Source organism: Myotis yumanensis, unplaced genomic scaffold (assembly GCF_028538775.1).
Source record: "Myotis yumanensis isolate MYYU_CA2020_CCGP unplaced genomic scaffold, mMyoYum1.0.hap1 SCAF_2, whole genome shotgun sequence".
Classification (NCBI taxonomy): Eukaryota; Metazoa; Chordata; class Mammalia; order Chiroptera; family Vespertilionidae; genus Myotis; species Myotis yumanensis.
Genome location: NW_027223753.1, coordinates 78,667,070 through 78,688,121, shown reverse-complemented (window position 1 = coordinate 78,688,121; position 21,052 = coordinate 78,667,070). Strand labels below are relative to the sequence as shown.

The 21,052-nt window shown below is 38.8% G+C and overlaps 2 protein-coding genes across 11 annotated transcripts in view; one reads left to right on the top strand and one right to left on the bottom strand.

Annotated features, from left to right (window-relative positions):
- KDM1B (lysine demethylase 1B) overlaps positions 1–11,652 on the top strand; it is a 59,917-nt gene extending 48,265 nt beyond the window's left edge. For 7 of the 8 annotated variants that reach the window (XM_070405662.1, XM_070405665.1, XM_070405660.1 and 4 more), the window contains 5 exons: positions 712–828; positions 1,467–1,592; positions 2,463–2,585; positions 4,108–4,260; positions 9,755–11,652. In XM_070405662.1, coding sequence (XP_070261763.1) covers positions 712–828; positions 1,467–1,592; positions 2,463–2,585; positions 4,108–4,260; positions 9,755–9,838 — 603 coding nt within the window. In that variant the 3' untranslated portion in view covers positions 9,839–11,652. The remainder of the gene's footprint in view (positions 1–711; positions 829–1,466; positions 1,593–2,462; positions 2,586–4,107; positions 4,261–9,754) is intronic. The other variant, XM_070405664.1, reaches the window with a different exon arrangement.
- Positions 11,653–12,943: 1,291 nt separating this feature from the next.
- DEK (DEK proto-oncogene) overlaps positions 12,944–21,052 on the bottom strand; it is a 36,666-nt gene continuing 28,557 nt past the window's right edge. For 2 of the 3 annotated variants that reach the window (XM_070405668.1, XM_070405669.1), the window contains 4 exons: positions 19,823–19,958; positions 19,354–19,502; positions 14,871–14,939; positions 14,456–14,707 (listed from right to left, as the gene is read on the bottom strand). In XM_070405668.1, coding sequence (XP_070261769.1) covers positions 14,657–14,707; positions 14,871–14,939; positions 19,354–19,502; positions 19,823–19,958 — 405 coding nt within the window. In that variant the 3' untranslated portion in view covers positions 14,456–14,656. Of the gene's footprint in view, positions 14,411–14,455; positions 14,708–14,870; positions 14,940–19,353; positions 19,503–19,822; positions 19,959–21,052 lie in introns of those variants that run through there. The other variant, XM_070405670.1, reaches the window with a different exon arrangement.

The window sequence follows — 21,052 nt, the reverse complement described above, 5'->3', positions numbered from 1 at the left end:
CACACACACACACACACACACCGTTTCCCAGACTCCTTTGCAGCTGAGGCTCTCAATAAGAAATGGTTCGATGACACAGATGCACCGGTATGATTTGGAAGGTATAGTCTGGCTTTTACTTCACTTCTGTACGCCATTTGAGACCCTGCAATAAATTGCTTCCTCCTTTTAAAAAAATTTCATGTGGTTTTACATGATTATAATAATCCCTAGTGTTTGTGATGTGCTTTACCATTTATGAAGCATATTATTGATGTATACTGTAAGGGTTTTTGTTTGAAGCATGACCCCAATCTGTTGAGGTTAGGAGGGCAGGTATTACCTTGGCCACACGTTAGAAAGTGTCAGGAATGACACACTAGTCTAGTTCTCCTCATTCCACATTAGGTCCATTCTTGCAGCACTGCTTCTCAGGGTTGGGATCTGTTGACTCTTCTGAACCTGGGGTTATTGTAAATCATCAAGTCCTTTCTGCAAGTTCCTCCGTGTGGGTGCCACGTCTGCTCAGCCATGCACCCTTGTGTGGTGAACAACCTGAGAGCGTGCATGGCAGCCCTTGGTCTTACGAGTATAACAACCTGGGATGTTGACTATCTCATGCCTGGCGGTAGAGAGGAGTGTTCTGAATTTCCCTGGAAGTGCACCCACTGAGTTGTAGTGGTATGAGGTCCAGTTGCTGCTTGCGTGTTAACTGTTAATTATTCCCCACAGGCGTTAGTCACTGTTCCACTGGCCTTGCTGCAGAAAGGCGCCCTTCAGTTTAATCCGCCGCTGTCAGACAAGAAGATGAAGGCCATCAACAGCTTAGGCGCAGGCATCATTGAAAAGGTGGTTACTTAAGCCCCAGAACCACAGAGATTAATGTCAGATGACAGGAGTTCCTTCGCTTCTGATATTGAGAAGTAGTGGGTCATTTTTGAATCTAAGTAAAATTTGAAGCTTTTCTTTTCATTTGAATAATTGTTCCTGCAGAATACAAAAGGGCTTTATGAAAACATAAGGAGAGTTGGCTGAGGTCTGTGAATTTTAACTTCAAGAGGATGAAGCTTGTTATTCATAATTCGAACTTGGTATATAAGTAAACAATTTTTTCTGTTTTCCACGTCTGCCCTCCATTAATTAGCCCCCGTGAGGAGAATGTTTTTCCCCTCTGCCTTTAAAATCTCTTTCAGTAGAATCTGCCAGTGCTGCAGCAGGTACTGCAGACCTGTGAGGAGTCAGAATGTATCTTATGGACATAAGCCTCAAGGCCATGTCTTGGGTGCTTTGCATTTTAGTGTAGCCTAGAGGCTTTGAGACTTAAAAGGCCAGATGCCCATGGAAAGAAGAAAGGAGGTGGGAGAATGAAAGGGAGTAGTGAGGTTTTTTGAACGTAGTGTTAGTTAGGAGCCATAGGTTACTTCTTAGAGATTGCTGTACTTTTGATTCAAGAAACACTTAGCCATTTCCTCTTGCTCACTTTCCAGATTGCCTTGCAATTTCCTTACCGATTTTGGGACAGTAAAGTTCAAGGGGCGGACTTTTTCGGGCACGTTCCTCCTAGTGCCAGCAAGCGAGGGCTTTTTGCTGTATTCTATGACATGGATCCCCAGGTAAAGTTATTGGTGAAGTGTGGTTTGAATTCCCTTATCACAGTTTAGAATTTCCTGTGGTAAGTATTTACATCTCAAGCTCAGAAGCTAATGACATTGTGGATACTCTGGGTATTTGTTTATATTCTGGGAGGATACTTGGACTGGGACGTTTTCCTGTAGGATAGGAGCCCCAATATCTGCCATATTGTCTCGAAGTACTAATGTTACTGCCTGCGAAATGAATTAGTCACTTGTGGAAACTGTTATTTCAGGCTGATGGGGAACTCAGGGAGAGGCCACAACAGCACAGTAATGAGGGGCACTTGAAGAGCATTCTCCACAGGTCCCCCTGTGGTGCTGTGAAGGGTGAGATGTGATTGGCCTGGGTGAAGGCAGGTCTCGGTGCCAGTAGATATGATTGGTGGGGAACAAAAAGGGGAGGGCATACCCACCACTTGAAAGGTATGGTAGTGCTGATGTCAGGCAAAAGAATCCCAGTTGTTTCTTTTCTGTCTCCATTCCAAGAAACATCTTAAAGGGTTTCACATGGGAGCCCAGAGCAAATTTTCTTTACCATTTGGGAAAGTTATTTCCATTATTTTATCTATAGCCTTTCCTATACAACCTTCTTCTACTTCGTCTAAAACAAGTTGGTATAAGGGAAAAGCCAAGAGAACCCTGAATTTGATACTTACACTGCTTCTTGAGTCTCTTCAGCAGGGAACAATAAAAAATGCATAGGTGAATAACGAGTGTTTGTGAGGAAAACACTGGTGACTGAAGGGATAGGGGACAGTAGGAAATAATGAAATTTAATGTGTGAGAGTGACATCATTTCTTTAGAACAAAGCAAAAGGTGTAAACTGCTTTTCCCTTTCGTGTGTCCAGAAGAAACACAGCGTGTTGATGTCAGTGATTGCTGGGGAGGCAGTGGCCTCCCTGAGGAACCTGGACGACAAGCAGGTGCTGCAGCAGTGCATGGCCACGCTCCGGGAGCTGTTCAAGGAGCAGGTCAGAGACCACTGCTCCCCAGAGTGGTGGAGGCAGAGCAAGCCATCACTACCAAGTGAAAGGAATCAAGGCAGTGGGCCCCATTGTTCTCTCTTCCAGTATCCAATGTCCACCCAAGTTTTCCTGCATTAGTGTGCTAGGGCTGCCATGACAAAATACCACAGCCTGGTGGCTGAAACAATAGAAGTTTATTTTCTGACCATTCTGGCAGCTAGATGTCTAAGATCAAGGTGCTGTCAGGTTTGGTTTCCTTGAGGCTTCTCTCTGTGGCTGACAGATGGCTGCTTTCTTGCTGTGACCTCACATGGCTGCCTCTCTTTGTTGTCTGTGTCCTGATCTGTTCTTAAGAGAACACCAGTCATGCTGGATTAAGGCCCATCCCAACGACCCCATTTTAACTTCTCATGACATCATTAAAGGCTCTTTCTCAAATACAGTCACATAAAGTATCGAGGATTATGGTTTCAACATATGGATTTTAGCAGACACAAATGTAGCCCATAACAGGACCCAATCCCTCTTACACTATTGTCTTCCCTTTTCCCACACATCATGCACACCCCCTTTCTTTCCTAAGGATGTAAAAGGCTCAGAATTTCCCACAGATTCTGCATTTACCCAAACCCTAGCAGGCTTTGGCGACAACTTTCCTTTTAAAGGGACATTGTCCAAAATTTTCTTGCACCCCACATGTGTAGCTCGTCTCCTTTCTGTCTTCTCTCGAAGGAGCTCAAGATAGTTTTTATTTGCCACTTTACTAAATCTCACAGTCTCTGGAGATTTATAAATGGCATGGCTTGTATTTTTTTCATATAAAGGAACAGAAGTCAAAAGAAGTGAAATGACTCAGAACTTACATAAATTAGAGAAAGAGAGGCACCAGGGTGTTACTTATTTTGTAGGGTGTGATTATATTTCACAGTAGTTGCTAGCTGTGTGTTTTTGTCCAAAAATTTGTTTTCAAATTAGTTATTCAGATCTGAGGACATAGTGTCTATATAAATCTTTTTCATGGTGGTGCTTGTCAGAGGTCAGCCTACAAAATGATTTGAAACTTAGCGAGTGTGAAACAGATCCTTGGATAGCCCTCTGTGGAGGAGCCAGTTGAGAATTTCACCTTGAGGTCCTAGAACTCCAGTCTTCCCTTTCCTTCTCTGAGCCAGAGACCCCTTTCCTTCCATCTCTGTAGCACAGGCCAGGCAGTGGGAAGGGAATGCCCAGACTCTTAGTGGTGATGGCCCCAGGTAGGTGGGGGGAATGTGTGTCTGACAGAAGGATAAAGTGAAAAGTGAGGAAACGCAAGTGGGGGTGGGTTGCAGAGCTGGGGCAAGAGGTAGAGAATGGTGCACAGATACAGGGAGAGTCATAATGGGGTCAGGGAACATACTGAGAACTGCTGTTTCAGAATGGCTACAAAGAGGTCAACTTCTAATGGGAGGGAAGACTGTAAATTTATGCTTGTGTTGCACCATGTCCAACTCACTTCTTGATCCCATTTTATGATTGCTTCAAATCAACACAGGAAGTCCCAGATCCCACAAAGTATTTTGTCACTCGGTGGAGCACAGACCCCTGGATCCAGATGGCATACAGTTTTGTAAAGACAGGTGGGAGCGGTGAAGCCTACGACATCATTGCTGAAGAAATACAAGGAACCATCTTCTTTGCTGGCGAGGTGTGTATCATGATCCTGAACCCAATTACTTTTATTTTGATTACTCTTTTAATTAAAATGATATATGTCCAGAGTTTAAAACCTGTGTCAAATACTGTCAAATCTTATGATGACAAACAACAGATGTCCTCTCAACATCCTCCTCAGAATCCCAGAGCAATTTTTAACTCTTTCTGTTATATCTTCTGGAATTTACTTTGTTTTAAAATATTTATATTTTCTTCTGATTTAACAAGTTAGACATTATCTACTGACTTTCTGTCAGGTTAAAAGATTTAGCCCATTTAATGTTTATGTGATGTGGCTAGGTAAATGTTGCTTATTGCCAAGTCAGGGTGTTCATTGATTCCATTCTTACACAGTCATTATAAGCCCTTTTTTCATTAGCTTAATTCTTTTTTAACTTTAAATATTTTTTTATTTTTCAATTATGGTTGACATACAGTATGTTAGTTACAGGTATATATATGAGGATTAGACATTACATAACTTACTAAATGATTCTGATACATTTCTAACCCATTTGATACCATACACAGTTACCAGAATATTATTGACTATATTCCCTATGCTGTAGTTTACATTCCCATGACTATTCTGTAACTACCAATTTGTACTTCTTAATCCCTTCACCTTTTTAAGCCATTCCCAACCCCCCCTCCCATTTGGCAACCATCAAAAAGTTAACTATGAGTCTGTTTCTGTTCTGCTTGTTTATTTTGTTTATTAGATTCATTGTTGATAGATATGTATTTATTGACATTTTATTATTCATATTTTTAATCTTTTTTCTTCTTCTTAAAGAAGACCCTTGAACATTGCATGTAATACTGGTTTGGTGGTGATGAACTCCTTTAGCTTTTTCTTGTCTGGAAAGCTCTTTATATGTCCTCTGATTCTAAATGATAGGTTTGCTGGGTAGAGTCATCTTGGTTGTAGATCCTTCTTTTCATCACTTTGAATATTTCTTGCCACTCCCTTCTGGCCTGCAAAGTTTCTGTTGAGAAATCAGCTGACAGTCTATGGGTGCTCCCTTGTAGGTAACTGTTTTTCTTCTGTTGCTTTTAAGATTCTCTTTGTCTTTAACTTCTTGCATTTTACTGTTGTTGTTTTTTTAATTTATCTTTATTGTTTGAAAGTATTACAGATGTGTTTGGGTGGTGCTTCAACATGGTCTAAAGTTGTCCACCAGGTGCAGTGGCTCTGGGGCCTCCCTAAAGGTGCAAGCCTAGGTCAGCAGCCTCTTGTATTCTGCTGGGGCCCCCAGCATAGGATACTAAATGATCGGAAAATTGCTGCTACTTGTGCTGGGCTTGGAGGTGTCCAGGTGAGGTCAAGCTGCTAACCAAGGCTGGCTGCTGCTAGTGTGCTGGGCCTGGGGCCACTAAACAAGAAGTACTGGGCACACCAAGGCCAGATGCTGCTTGTTTGAGAAATTTTAGGAAAGTCTGAAGTATGAGTCAAGACAGCAATTTGTACAGAAAAGCCACTGGAAACAGCTTGGGTGGGCCTGCAAATTGGGTGGGGTAGGATCTCAGGGAATCACCAGGGCAGGGCCAACAGTGTGAGCCAGGTTGATGGAGACTCAGATATGGCGCCTGTCTGCCAGGTCTCAGGGGAGGGCTCAGAAAGGGAACACTTGCCTCTGCCAGCACTTCTGTTGGGGAGAAAGAAGCTCCTTCAGTTCTCGCCCTAATGCCAAACAATTCAGTTCCTCCCTTTTGTCTGGTGCTTTTCAAGTTGTTGCCCTAGTGCTGGAGCTCAGAGGAAATGAGTCTGACTAAGTCTATGCCTGGGTCCTTTAAGAGGAACTGCCTGGTACTCCAGCAGCCTCTGTCTCACTCAGCCACAGTCCCCATTGGTTTTTACTGCTAAACATTATGGGGACTTCTCTTCCTGGCACTGGAACCCTGGGCTGGGTGTGGGGTTGGGACCACTTGCTCCTGGGGAGAGTGGGGGGTACTTCCAAAGCCAAGATATTCTTCCCGATTTTTAGCTGCCACACATGGATACAGGACCAAACCACTTGCATTTTCTCCCCTCCTGCCAACCTTCATGTGGCTTCTTTATATCATTTGTTGTAGGAATTCTGTTCAGCTAGATTTCAGGTGGTTCTTAATGATGGTTCTGTAATTTACAAGTAATTTTGATGTGGTTGTGGGAGGATACATTTACCTACACTACCATTTTGACTAGAAGCCCCTAATCCTAGCCTCCCACCCTTCAGTCATCTCTCAATCACAGTTGAATCTCTATGAGCTGGTGTTAGTCCTTTTTTTAAAACCCCTGTTCCTGGCATCCTCATTCCTCTGCTCCCATCTGTGCTGGTTGATCTCTAGGACTCCTGCAGAGCTGTCCTCCCGGGAACATCTCCTCCTGACCACTTTCCAGGGCTGGGGGTTTTAATTTTCTAGACCAGCCATGGGCAAACTACGGCCCTCGGGCCGGATCCGGCCCGTTTGAAATGAATAAAACTAAAAAAAAAAAAAGACCTTACCCTTTTATGTAATGATGTTTACTTTGAATTTATATTAGTTCACACAAACACTCCATCCATGCTTTTGTTCCGGCCCTCCAGTCCAGTTTAAGAACCCATTGTGGCCCTCGAGTCAAAAAGTTTGCCCACCCCTGTTCTAGACCCCTCTTCTTTTTATATGTTGATTTTTAAAATTGTGATAAACTACACATAACCGACTTAACTAAGAGTATGGTTAAATGACATTAAATACATTCACATTGCTATACAACCCTTACCACCATCCATATCCAGAACTTTTTCATCCTGCAAAACTGAAACTCTGTCCCCATTGAACAACTCCCCTCACCCCAGCCCCTGGCAGCTACCACTTTCTGCTTTATGAATTTTTTTCAAGGAACATCACCATATAAGTGGAATCATACAGTATTTGTCCTTTTGTGACTGGCTTATTTCACTTAGCATAATGTCCTTAAGGTTCATCTGTGTTGTAGCATGTGTCAGAATGCCCTTTTTAAGACTAAATAATATTCCATTATATGTACATATCACATTTTATTTTCCCATTAATCTGTCATGCACACTTGAGTTTCTTCCACCTTTTTAAAAAAATTCTCTCTTATGAACAATGCTGTTGTGAACATGGTATACAGATATATCTTCAACAACCTTTCAGTTCTTTTGGATATTTACCCAGAAGAGACATTCATTGCTGGATCATATACTAATTCTAAGTTTTAGAACCACTGTAGTTTTCCACAGCAACTGTTTTACATTCGCACCAACAGGGCACAGGAGTTCAAGTTTCTGCACATCCTCAACACTGCTTCGTTTTTTTGATAACTATCCTAATGTGAGCGATCTTTCTTGTTTTACTTCTGCTGAGAAATTATCTGCTGTTTTGATTTCCAGTCCTTTCTATGCATTTTTTGGACTCCTTGCATCTAGAAACTCATGTCCTTCAGCCCTAGATTTTACTTTTATTTTCTGCATTTTTTCTTTATTTCTGATCTTCTGTTACATATATTAGAACTCCTATATGTTTATTTTCTTTGCTATTATTCATCTGTCTTTTTATTTTACTTTTGTGATGGGGATATTTGTCATCCAATCTTTACACTGACTTAAAATTTTGGCATCTATGAGCACTTTATTGTTCTCCGATTATTCTTTTGTGGTAGTTTCTTCTAACTTGTTCCTTGCATGACTCCTCTGAGTTACTATCTTATATCCTTTAGCTGGTGCTTCCCACATGTCCAAATAGCCATTCCTTGCTCAGATTTCAGTGAGGCATTTTATTTTTTAAAAAATATTTTTTGTTGATTTTAGAGAGAGGGAGGGAGAATCATTGACGTGAAAGCAAAACATCAACTGGCTGCCTCCTGCATGGCCACTACCAGGTACTGAGCCTGCAAACCTGGTATGTGCCTTGGAATTGAACTGACCACCTTTTAGTACACAGGACAACACCCAACTGAGCTCCACTGGCCAGGGCTTTGAGTCATTTTTAAAAAAACAATCGAAAGCTCTAGCAAAGCTCATCAACGGGGGTTGAATCCTCAAATCAGTATCTATAGCTTTTCTGTGGGAACATGTAGGTGAAAGCTCAGCTCCTGGCATTCTGAGAGCCTGAAGCCTTAGTCATGAAGACTTCACTTAATCCCCCTTTTGTTTGGCACCTTACCTCTGCCCTGATACCCTGGGGGGTGGTGGGTATAGCAGGTGGCAGTGGGAAACCTGGGGAGGGGCCAGAATGCTCTTCATAGCGTTTAATTCCATTTTCACTTATGCCCAATCTCTCTGCCTCCATGGTTCCTGGTGCTCTCAGTGGCTGAGACTTTTTAAGGATTCTTTGGGGTGAATTGGCTTGCTTTTGTTATCACTTCATCCTATCCTACCCCCCAAACTTGGCAAAGTGACTTCTCAGCACTTTTATCTGCTTTCATTTTTTGTATGTTATAGTTTGGAATTATCAAGATCTCTAGCTTTATCTACAATAGAGTAGTGTTTTTACTTTTTCTAATGATTTTTAAATGATCACAAAAGACCATCATTTAGAAACCAGTGATCTTTGACTAGTCCTTGGCCTGTGAAGAGCCAACTTTGTAGGAACAGGGTATAACACCTGCATACCTGGCTACACTGTCAGCTGCTTCCAGGTGATGGCCATATTATGCTCATGTGCTCTAATGAGCAGGATGTAGAACCTTTTTTGCTTTCCTTTGCTAGGTACTTTCTATAAAACCCATTTCTTTCTGGTTTCTGTCAGTCACTCTCTCCTCCTACTAGTAATTGTATCCCTGCTGATATGACCCATTTATTGGAGTTTTTGTCGCTTCTAGGTTCCATGTCACATCCCTTTCACCCCAGCCAATTTAGGTGACATGGAACATAAAGTAGTTCACACGGAACTTCATCTGTTTCTTATCCACTTTCCAAGACCTGCTCACTCTGTGGGAAAGTAGCCATTATCCAGGCCTACTTTCCTGTTCTAGGTTTGCTTATTGTTCCCACTACAAACTCCTTCAAAGTGAGGTTGTCCCATTGACAGCCCCTCAACCTTTTGACTTTTCCCTTCCTGTTTCACTGGTCCTTTGAGTACCTCAACTCCATCCTTTTGTTCCACCAATCTAGCAAAACATCAACTGTGGATTAAATGTGATTCAGTTTCTGTGCTTATTTCATTTATTGCTGACTTAAGAGCTAGATTACTTGTCTGATGAGAAGCACTGTATCTTATTCACTGTACTTAATTCCAGTACTTGGCATATGTAAGTACCTTATTGAATGCCAAACAGTACTTCACAGGAGTGCTGAATACATTGTAGAATGGATGCATTTGGTAAGGCATGGAAGATCACCAGAAAAGGTCAAGTGCTAGATGGGTGAGTACTGTTAGCATCAGCACACAGGAGTGGCACTAGTCTTTAAGAGGATCAGAAGGCATAAGCTTGTATCACTTGATTATCATCTGAATTCCTTATACGTGACCTCAAATTATGCAATTATTTTTTACAGGCAACAAACAGACATTTTCCACAAACGGTTACAGGGGCATATTTGAGTGGTGTTCGAGAAGCAAGCAAGATTGCAGCATTTTAAATGGATTTTGTCTGGACCCAGCTTTCTTCTGTACCTCAAATGGGAAAGTTTGAAACACGTTAACCTCACTTTCATAAAATCAAACAAAAACCTCTCTGGATAACAAAACTGAAAATGTTTCTAAGGTGGTTTGATAATGTAAACCCATGTCACCACTCTGAAAGCATTAGCCCTAAGAACCAATTTATAAGCACTTATATTTTATTACGTTTTCCACAAGTCTAATGCTAAATCTTCTGGATTTCAGAAAAAGGTAGAATATAAGCTTAAATTAAGACCTCTTTTATCTGCTTTCATTCTTTGGATATGATTCTTCCATGGTTGGAGAGTCCCTTAAATTTGACTTTTTGTTTAGCTGATCAATTTTCACAAATTGAAAAATCAAGCAGAAATCATTAAAAAAAATAGAGCCATGTATTTTTCTTCTGTGACAACTTATCACTACCTTTGCCAATGAGCCTTAAGATTTTTGTATAGCTCCAATATTGAGCTTTCACTTAAAATTTAGATAGAAATCTTTCCTTTTTGGATACAGCACAAACTCTTCAATCAAAAGTAATGAAGCTTCTAGACTACTTTATATTATACTTCCCATTGGGTTTTCAAAAGAAATTTAAATTCAGGTATCTTTTGTGATAAAACATTTTAGATTTGTGCACTCATTGGCAAAAGAGCAAAATTTTCCATTCTTAAGCAGTACCAGGTTTGTACCATTGAAAATGGGGTAGAGATAGTGTGGTCTTGATACTAGACATAAACTATAGGGCTATTTTTCTTTGAGCCAAGTTTGGGCAGATGGCACACTTTAAATAGCCTTAATTTTGGCAACTACTAGCAAAAATATCTTGTCAGAATAATAGCCTCTTCGCACTGTCTTTTTTATAGGATTATGTTTTCAGTATTCCATAGGCAGGTCCACTGGAAAACTGCAGGAAAATGTGAAGTCCTGATAAATATTACATATTTTATAAGCCATATCGTAAGAGCCTGAGAACATGGCAAATACTTCCTTTCTCCTTTTTTCACTCATGACCAAAAAAATGTCATTAAAAATAGACGTTGGTTTCAGGGTCTTCAGGATGCTTAACTTGCCAAGAAATTTCAGTTTACAGGTAAAATCATGGATAACAAGTTCTTTTGTTTTAAAGTCTCTGAACAGGTTTTTCAATTATATTGTTGATCTGCTTTAAAAAAGGACTCAAAAACAAAGGGGATGCAAAATGATTTTAAAGCCACTTTTCAAAATATTAGGTATTTTTTAAATTTAGAGTCAGCTTATAAATACAAAGTATCATATGCAAAGAATGTATGGTATCTTTGGTGAACTCAGACACACTTCCACTCCCATCAAAGTATGATACAAATAAAGAAAAATAAAGGATATTAGTTTCTATGTTAACACAGGGAAATGTTGATATTTATCTGATGAGACGGTACTATTTGGGGAGTGTTCTGCTTTAAAGTTAAACATTTAAAAAATAGCATGTGTTAAGTGATAAATGCAAAATATTTTACGTTTGAAATGGTTCACAGTAAATTATTACTTTAGTCTCTGGGCACTTAAACTTGTGCTACAAAGGAAAAACCTACGTAATAAAGTATGGTAAATGTATATAAAAAAAAATCCTCATTTCTTGTCTCAAGTGTCTACATCTGACATTTTGTTCTTTAAGGTACTTTCCTTTAAATTCTTGAGTTACTCTGAATATGTTTTTCATTGTTCTGAAGATTTTGTAATTGAGTAGCTGTGAATATATGTTTTAACTGCAGATTGTGAACAGCTTGTTGTGTAAAACTACTTAATAAAAACTAGACTTTTTCAAATACACTTTGCATTGTAGTAATGAAAACACACTTTATTAAATAGTTACATTTTCATCCCGAACTTTACACCCACCAACTCAATCCCTTCACCTCCAAACCCTGTTTAGACCTTTTAGATCATAGGTATTACTCTATATCCCCTTTCAATTAAATGGTCATAAAGTAAACAACTATTAACCTTGATCAACTTACTTTTGTAAATCATTTCTGGTTTCCCCGGTGATTTCTTTGTAGTGTACTTAGTTAATCACTGCACAACACTCTAAATTACATAGGCTATAATTTAAGTGATAAATGCAAAATATTTTACATTTGAAATGGCTCACAGTAAATTATTACTTTAGTCACTGGGCGCTTAAACTTGTGCTACAAACAAAGGAAAAACCTACTTAATATTAAGTATGGTAAATGTATATACTTTTTAAAATCCTCATTACTTGCCTCCAGGGCTAAATCCATTTAAACACCCATGTTCTGAAATTCTCATATAGAGGGTAGATGCTATAAAAACCTCTAAGTTAAGATATCAAATGTGAAGACAAAATCATTGTTCATTACTTTTATTGACAACTAGAGGCCCGGTGCACAAAATTCATGCACTGGGAGGGGGAGGAGGGGGTGGTTGGTCCCTCAGCCCAGCCTGCACCCTCTCCAATCTGGAATCCCTCTCACAATCCTGGACTGCTGGCTCCCAACCGCTCGCCTGCCTGCCTGATTGCCCCCTAACCACTCCCCTGCCAGCCTGATCGACACCTAACTGCTCTCCCCTGCTTGCCCGATCACCCCCAACTACCCTCCCCTGCTGGCCTGGTCACCCCTAACTACCCTCCCCTGCTGGCCATCTTGTGGCTGTGGGGGGTGTGGCAGTCAATTAACATATTCCCTCCTTATTGGCTGTGGGCACCACCATCTTTGCAGCCTGCTGCTCAGTCATTTGGTCATCCCTCACTAACCCCCCTGCCAGCCTGGTCGCCCCACACAGCCTGTTCGATCGTGATGGTAGCTTAGGCTTTTATATATATATAGATCAGTGGTTCTCAAACTTATTTGGCCTACTGCCCCCTTTCCAGTAAAAATATTACTCAGCCCCTGGAAATTAATTTTTTTAAAATTTTAATAGCAGTTACTCATCGCCCCCAAATGCACCTGTGGTCATCACCACCCCCCTGGATCACTGCAGTGCCCACCAGGGGGCGGTAGCACCCACTTTGGGAATCACTGATATAGCTGTTTATAGGAACAAATTATATTTAAAATCAAAGGCCAATTCGTAGGTCTTAGTTTATTTCATTCGTTTATTAAGTGTATCTTTTCCTAACATCTTAACAACTTTATCAAGAAACAAATCAAAACTGTGAAAATACCTGTTAACAATCAACAGATGTTTACATATTTCTGTTCTATGATGCAAAGATATTTTTATTTTAAATACTCAACTGGTTTATCAAAAGGCTTAATTCTCTCAAGCAGCATGTTTTAAAATTCAGAAATTATTTAATAAAAATAAACTGATTAAGACAGTCAATTTAAAAGACAAATTAGTTTCATTCAGGGGTGGCCCATATGTTGAATCACCTAGAATCCTGATTAGCCAAAATTTAAAACCCAATAGTTATAATTCTACAGACACATTAAATTTCTTTAATGTTAAAAATAAGTCTTACCATTTTTGAGAAATACTTTGTCAGAGATACTACTGCCTACACAATTCTGGCATTACACCTTGTACTTTTTGTCATAATTATAAAGGTCCAGGTTTCCTCTAAATATCAGCATTTTATATGGGCAAAAGCAGTTAATGAAAAATCAGTCATTTATTATAAGCCAAATGTTCTTGTACTTAATCCCAATTTTCCCTAAATTTTTGAAGTTCTGTTGATTTTGGTCTATCCTTAATAGAAAATGTGTCTACAGACAATGGTTGCAGAATTGAAACTAAAACTACAAATCGATGACACTTTCAAAGTGGAGAACTATCTGTTCGTGTCCTTCAGTGTTTTCTTTACTGAATTCTGACTTCCACTGCTCTATAATACCATCTGGCTGAACACTGACATTTCAGTTTATAACTGTAAAGATACCTATCTATATGGGTTTAAAAATTGATCTCACAAAAGAAATAAAAAAACTATATACAACCAATTTGTTTTTGAAAATACAAAAATAACATCTGTCACTTTCGTCATGCTGACAAATTGACATATCTATACATGCAGGAGAAAAGTTCCAATTTAGTCATCTGGACAGCTAAAGCTTGCACATTCTTAATACGATGAACACACTGCCATTGAGTTTTTACACCGACAAATGTGCTGTATTCAAAATATGTCATATACTAAATACTGCATTGGTTTCTGCATGTATAAATGCCAGTTATAACAGTTTCTGTCCTAGTCAATTAAAAATGTCTTAAGCTAATATTAACTGCACTAAAAACTATAACAGTTTAAGAATCTATGACCTTATATAAAGAAATCCAAAATGTACAAAATGCAACTATAAAAGCAAGGAACAATTACTGCCATGCAAAATTTTAAACTAAAAACTGCACAGAAATGCAATTTAAAAAATGGCAAATGCAAATTTACATTAACACCCAAGATAAAAAAGTCAGCAGTAAATTCTACACAATGCTTGCAAGGATTTAGAAAAGGAAATACATTCTCTTTGCTGGTATAATGGTATAAATGAAATCTTTAAATCCATGGAACAAGTCATCTGTCTCTGTCCTCTATCTCAAGAAATTAGCTGTAATGAAAAGAGAAACATTATTTTCCCATACCAAACATACAATATTAGGTATACATGAGGCATAAAACTTTATTTCATTTTTAAACTTTATTTTACTATTGTGACCTTGGGAAATCAGTTGGGATCCATATAAACTATAGCTATTGTTGGTTTTCTCCTGCCTTTGACTGGTGGACAGAAACATGTGCTCAAGTAGTTGTGTGAGTGCTCTGAGATGCCCAGTAGACAGAACCTGTATCGTCCTCATCCAAGGTCAGGTGTTGTCACTAATGTGCAGGCTTTATTTTTTAAGCTCTAAAATGGGAATAAAAAGAAATATCTTTCCCCATCCATTTTAAGGAAATCTGAGGATCAAATGTGTTTAGTCAGATAGTTTGAAAAATATGCAATTCTGATATACGTTTCTTTGTCTCTTATGTCCCAAATGATCAAAGTTAGAAACGGTGAATATATTTACCTCTTTAACAGTTGTTTTTATGAAACCTTTTCTTTCAGTTAAATCATAAGCAGGGTAATTTTCATATACCTGTAGTGAAAAGGAAAAACTATGTTAAAAATCCAATAATGCTCTATCTTTGGACAAAAAAGAAATGTATATATAAATAGCTGCATGTATGTTCTAATAGTACTCTGGTTCACTAGAGAATTCCCTTGCAAATGAGTTTTAATAATACTCTATATAGAGAAAGTAAAGTAGCATGCAAGGATTCTGTTTTAAACTGGAAATATCAGTTGCATTAACAATAAACATAGGTGAGGAAAACAAAACATCTAGGTAGAACTGAATTCTTTATTTTGGCAGGTCAGATATTCTTCAGAGATATTCACATTTTATTCTGTTGTATCGTCCAATTACTTATAATTCAACTTGAACTCTAGTGTACTTTACTCATTGTGCAATCCCCTCCTCAAAGCTGAATCACTCAGACCCAGCAGGTCTCAGGAGTCCTCTACTTCTAAACTCTTACTCTAAATTTCCCCTTTATCAACCTGACTAGAGGCCCAGCGCAAGAAATCGTGTGCAGGTAGGGTACCTAGGCCTAGCCTGCGATCAGGGCCATTTTCTGCCCACTTGCCAGTCCCCAGTCCCGACCCGCCGCTGCCCACCCTGGTTACCCATTTGCCATCAGGCGATCAGAGCCTGTGGGCCAGCGGGGAGGGACCGAGAGGTGGTCAATGCACCTCATAGCGACTGGTAGATCGGTCGTTCTGGTTGTTACACCGTTATGGTCACTGGCCTTTTATTATATAGGATACCTGCTGCTTGACTTTACAATGACTTCTAGTCCTGACTCCATATGCACCCTGCCAGCTTCACTCCTGTGGTGTAGTTCAAGGTCAGCACACTTTTCTTTAAAGGACCAGATTAATAAATCTTTTCAGCTTTTCCAGGAATACATTTTCTGTCACATCAACTATGTCAGAGGTTCTCAACCTTCCTAATGCTGCGACCCTTTAATATAGTTCCTCATGTTGTAGTGACCCCAACCATAAAATTATTCTCGTTGCTACTTCATAACTGTAATTTTGCTACTGTTACGAATTGTAATGCAAATATCTGATATGCAGGACGTATTTAGGCGACCCCCGTGAAAGGGTCGTTCGACCCCCAAAAGGGTCGCAACCCACAGGCTGAGAACCGCTGAACTATGTCATTGTAGCGTGAAAGCTGCCATAGGCAATAATACTTAAATGAATGGGCATGGCTGGGTTACAATACAAAAACAGTAAGATAGAATTGGCCCACAAGCTAGTTTGCCAATCCCTGAAAATATAGTCAATCATTTACACTCCTCTGTCTTTTATTCATTCTCTACAAACCTCCAAACCTGAATTGGTCTACCAACTTTTCTATGGTTAGGCCCAGAGGAAAGATTGCTGTGGGAACATGTAAGCACTTTGAAGAGTGATCCTGTTTTACTATTAAGTCCATGGTATTCAATGTCAGAGCCTCCCCAGCAATCCCAAGTATTTCTAAGCAGTTCCTTTCATTCCTCCTGTCAATGGCAATTTCATCCACTTACACAAGTGTCCCACATTCCTGTTCTCAGCCAAGTAGTATTACAAATTTTTCAACTTTCTGACATACCTCTTTCCCTCCAGTTTATCTGTGTCTAGGTTCAACTCCCCATTTCCTGTCCCTCTGCAGACAGCCATCCCTCCTCTCCTAAGTCTTCAGCTGCTTCATTCCCAGTAGCCTAACACATGCTTGCACTTTCTCTCCCTGACTTTAGTATTTTACTAACTTGCATCCACTTCCCTCATCTATTTCCCTCCTTAGGCAAGCTGCTTCAAACAGAAGCTTAAATTCATTCACTTTCCTCATTATTCATTTACCACCCATTTAAATTGCTCTTATGTGAACAATTATCTCCTAATTGTCCAGTCCAAAAAACCCTCAAGTCCTTCTCACTTGACCTCTCCATAGTAGTGATCCCTGTTTAAAATTACATAAATGTGCTCAAAAAACAAACATTCAAAGGGACAGAACTAGTTTCCCTCTACTCTGCCCTCATCCCCCCTCTCCTCAGAGGAAACCAGTTATCAGTTTGCTGTGTATTCTTCCAGATCTTCCTTGAAAAATGAGTTTATACAAAAATGTATATACACAATGGCAATACAGTCTTTCTGCATTTAGATAAATGGGATAGTATTCTATGTTTTAAAATGTTGACAATACCTGAAAAATTTTTCCATGTTCTTTTCAACTGCTACAAAGTATTCCAAAAATATGGATGTGGTTACCAATTTAATAATTTCCCTATGGAAGGCCATTTACCTGGTTTCTGACTTTTCAGTATTAGACATGTTGAACATTATTGTAATCATTTTGTGCAGATGTGACTATGTCTTTAGGATAGACACCTAGAAATGGAATTGCTAGGTTAAAGGGTATTTGCAATTTAAATTTTAAGATATTACCTAATTGTTCTCCAAAGCGTTTACACCTTAAAGCATGAGAAAATGTTTCCCTTTATCCTTGCCAACCATGAAAACTTTTATTCCTCATAAATATTTTGTCAAGCTAATAAACAAAAGTATTCCCTTTTTATTTCTATCTTCCTCATTAGTTTAGGGAAGGCTATGCATGTTTTCATTTGTTTAAAGGACATGTTTGCTTTTCCATACCCACCGCCCCATGTAAGCTGACTCCTTTTTCTTAACTGGCACTACTCCTCACCCTTGAAAATGTTTCCTCTTGGCTTTCATAGCACCACTCTCTGGCCTTGCCTCTACTACTAACTCTATAGTTTCTTATATTCTGTGGAAATTACCTCTCCAGGACTCTGTCCTTTGCGTTTCTCACCCTTTGTCTTCTTCCGTGGGCAGCCGATCTATATTTCTGGCTTTAATTCGCAGCAATATCCTAGTCTAGGTTTCTCTCCTAATTTGGAGAACTACAATGTTCAGAATTTCTCTCACTTTAATGTTCTAAGCACCCCCATCTTAAAATGTCTAGAACAAAACTCATCTTTTCTCAAAAAGTATACCTTTTATTCTGTTCCCTAGTGCACCCAATTCTTATACTACTTTTGGCCAGGCTATCTTGATATCTGACTTGGATTGTGCCAACCCAATAACTTTGACTATGACATGAACTGGGTTTCTTGTCTCTCATGTTATTTTCACCAGTCTGTCCTTGATGTGTCTGGGATGACTATTAAAAAATAAAACCTAATTGAGTTACGACCCTCCCAAATAGCTCTCAATAACCTACCCAACCTCCCAATTCCCTGTTAGTTTCAGGAAGAAAACCAAACTCTGTAACATGGCATACTTAGGAACTGAAAAACTAGTATTTTCTAACCTGTGACTTACTTCCATCTCTACTCTTCAGACAAATTAAACTAATCACTACTCTTCAGTCATTATTTGTCACATTTTGTGAATGTGTCAATGTTCCTCAACTGTATGGGACAGCTAATCCTCTAAGATCTCTTCCAAGGTGCTTTTCCAGATTTCCACAACCCCCTCCCTCTCAATCCCAAGTTGGATAGTGCTGTAGCACCTTTTTTCACTCTTCCAACAGAGCCCTCAAACATCTATAATAATAAAAATGTAATATGCTAATTAGACCGGACAGCCAAACGACCTTCCGGAGGAAGCCGGGGCTTCAAGGGCTGAGGGAAGCCGCTGCAGCTGTGAGGGCCGAGCCCCTTGCACTAATTTTGTGCATTGGGCCTCTAGTTGTACTCTAATTACCAAAACGGATGTCTTTCAATTCCACTGGACTTGAAAGTGAAATAATATCTCCCTAAAGCAAAGTAATGTCTTCTCCAGCTCTACCTCTAACATTTATCCCAGGACCTGATATGTAGTAGAGACTCAGTGAGTACTGAACGAATAAATTAAAAAATGATAAATGACTTTAGAAGGTATAGAATATTTCACAATTGATACATTTCAAATGTCAATTTCATTTTACTGTAAGAAACCAAATTACAAAATTTTCCAATATTGAGGTAGAATACTGAATCATATTCAAGACTTGATCATTTTATTTCCTGAGAAGTATCAGAATGTCACAGAAGTCTGAGCTAAGTACCTAATCTATAACAACTCTTTATCATAGTAACACTGACTGAAAATCAGGTGGGCCATGGAATTTTGCTTTGTAAAACTAACATAATCTAAAGATGCATCAATAAAGTTTCCATATCAGGAAAAGATAGCTTCCTGTGTAGTTTGGAATGCAGCACTTTATTCACTGTGTACATTCTACTGTTATTTATGAAACAACTCCAAAGGGCAGAGGCTTTGACTTACTATATTTAATGTGGTTATCCCAGACCTGTAAACAGAGTGCCTGGCATGTAGTAGTTCAATAGTATGTGTTCAATAAATGAATGAATGCATATAAGAATCTGGCTTCGAACTGAATAATGGGTGAAAGAATTTTTTGAATAAAAGCAAACATATCCAAGCACCTGTTCAATTACCTTTTTGCAAATCTGTTTCATTGTAACTTCCTCCAAGTTAGCACTGGCCAATAATTTCTTTACTGTTTCCTTTAACTCTTCATCTGTAGGAGGTTTCTTCAGTTTTTTAATTAAAGGTTCATCATCTGAACTATCCTCAGATTCACTTTCTAAAAGTAAGACATTACATGTGAATAAAATTTTTCTTACATAGTAAATTACCATTCAACATATATTGGGAAAAAATCTATAAGCAGTCATCAGATTCTCAAAGGGATCCTAGATTTAAAAAGTTATAAATCACCTCTATAAATTACCTATAAAACATACAAATGTCAATTTTGAAAAATTATAAACGATAAAAAACTGGTGTACTACTTCCCCCCCAATGTTCTTCTGAGTTTAACTATTTTCTAAACACTTACAAAGTACATTACAGCATGTATGTTATATCTTTAAAGTTGCTGAATATGTATAATTTCTAACATACCTTTTTTGGAACTGTTTTGATTCTTCTTGGTGGTGCTGCTATCTGCCTTTTTCACATTAGCATTCTTTACAGATTTTTTACTTTTAGAAGTGGCTTTCTGTTTAGGTTTTTCTTTTTTAGATGTCTTTTTTGGTGGCTGTTGTAAAGGAAAGCAAAGTATATACATTGATGAGATTAAATGTCATCTCTCTCTACTCCTCTTTACCCATCAACATTAGAGAAAATTAATGTTTTCAGTATCACCAATAATAAAGTATTACTAATTAATGTTTGAGATGACTAACATACCTAATAAATTTAATTTTATGCCAAATAAGACTAGTCATGTGAAGTCAAGAATCAAACACTAAAAATGATAGATGCCCACATTTATTCTACACTATTAGATAGAAAACTTTATGTGCATTAATTACCTCACATGATCCTGAAAAACTCTAATACAGGTACTATTAATATGCCGTTATTTACCGTCAGTCTCTCCCAATTCATATGTAAATTCCATAAGGACAGGGATTGTTTTGACCACCGTGTTCATCTATGTATCCCCTCACTCCTAAAATAGTGCATGGTGCACAATAGTTGCTAAGTAACTATTTATGAATATACTAGAGGCCCGGTACACAAAAATTTGTGCACTCGGGTGGGTCCCTCAGCCCCGCCTGTGCCCTCTCGCATTCTGGGACCCCTCGGGGGATGTCCACCTGCTGGCTTAGTGTTTTTCTTTTCTCTTGCTCCACTGCCATCACTGTACATATTTACTTAAGCATAATATCACCTTGAATTAACTCAGTAGTACTGTCAGCTGGGAACCACTAAAAAATGCACTTAAGAGGTGTCAAGGAGCTGACATACTTCTAAAAGTAAAGTATATGAGTTTTTCTATGGATTTTTGCTATTTAGAGTCATTTTTACTTATTTCCTAATTCTCAGAGGTGTTTTAGATAGTAGGGGTTGCTCGAAAGTCATTAATGGTTCACCACAAATTTCTGTAATTAACTTAAATTAAGTTTTAAGTTTATTAAGCATCCACATAATTCATAAGAACCACAATAGGGCCTGAAAAGGAATACTAAAAATTCCTAAGTTCTGTTGATGCACTTAATACATAGAATAAAATCATCACTATTAAATACCCCTCTTTAGTCAGAGGGTAATAAAATCTGGACCTGTAACACATTCAAATATTTTACAAGAAACTAAGTTATTATTATAGAAAGGGTTGGACAGGGT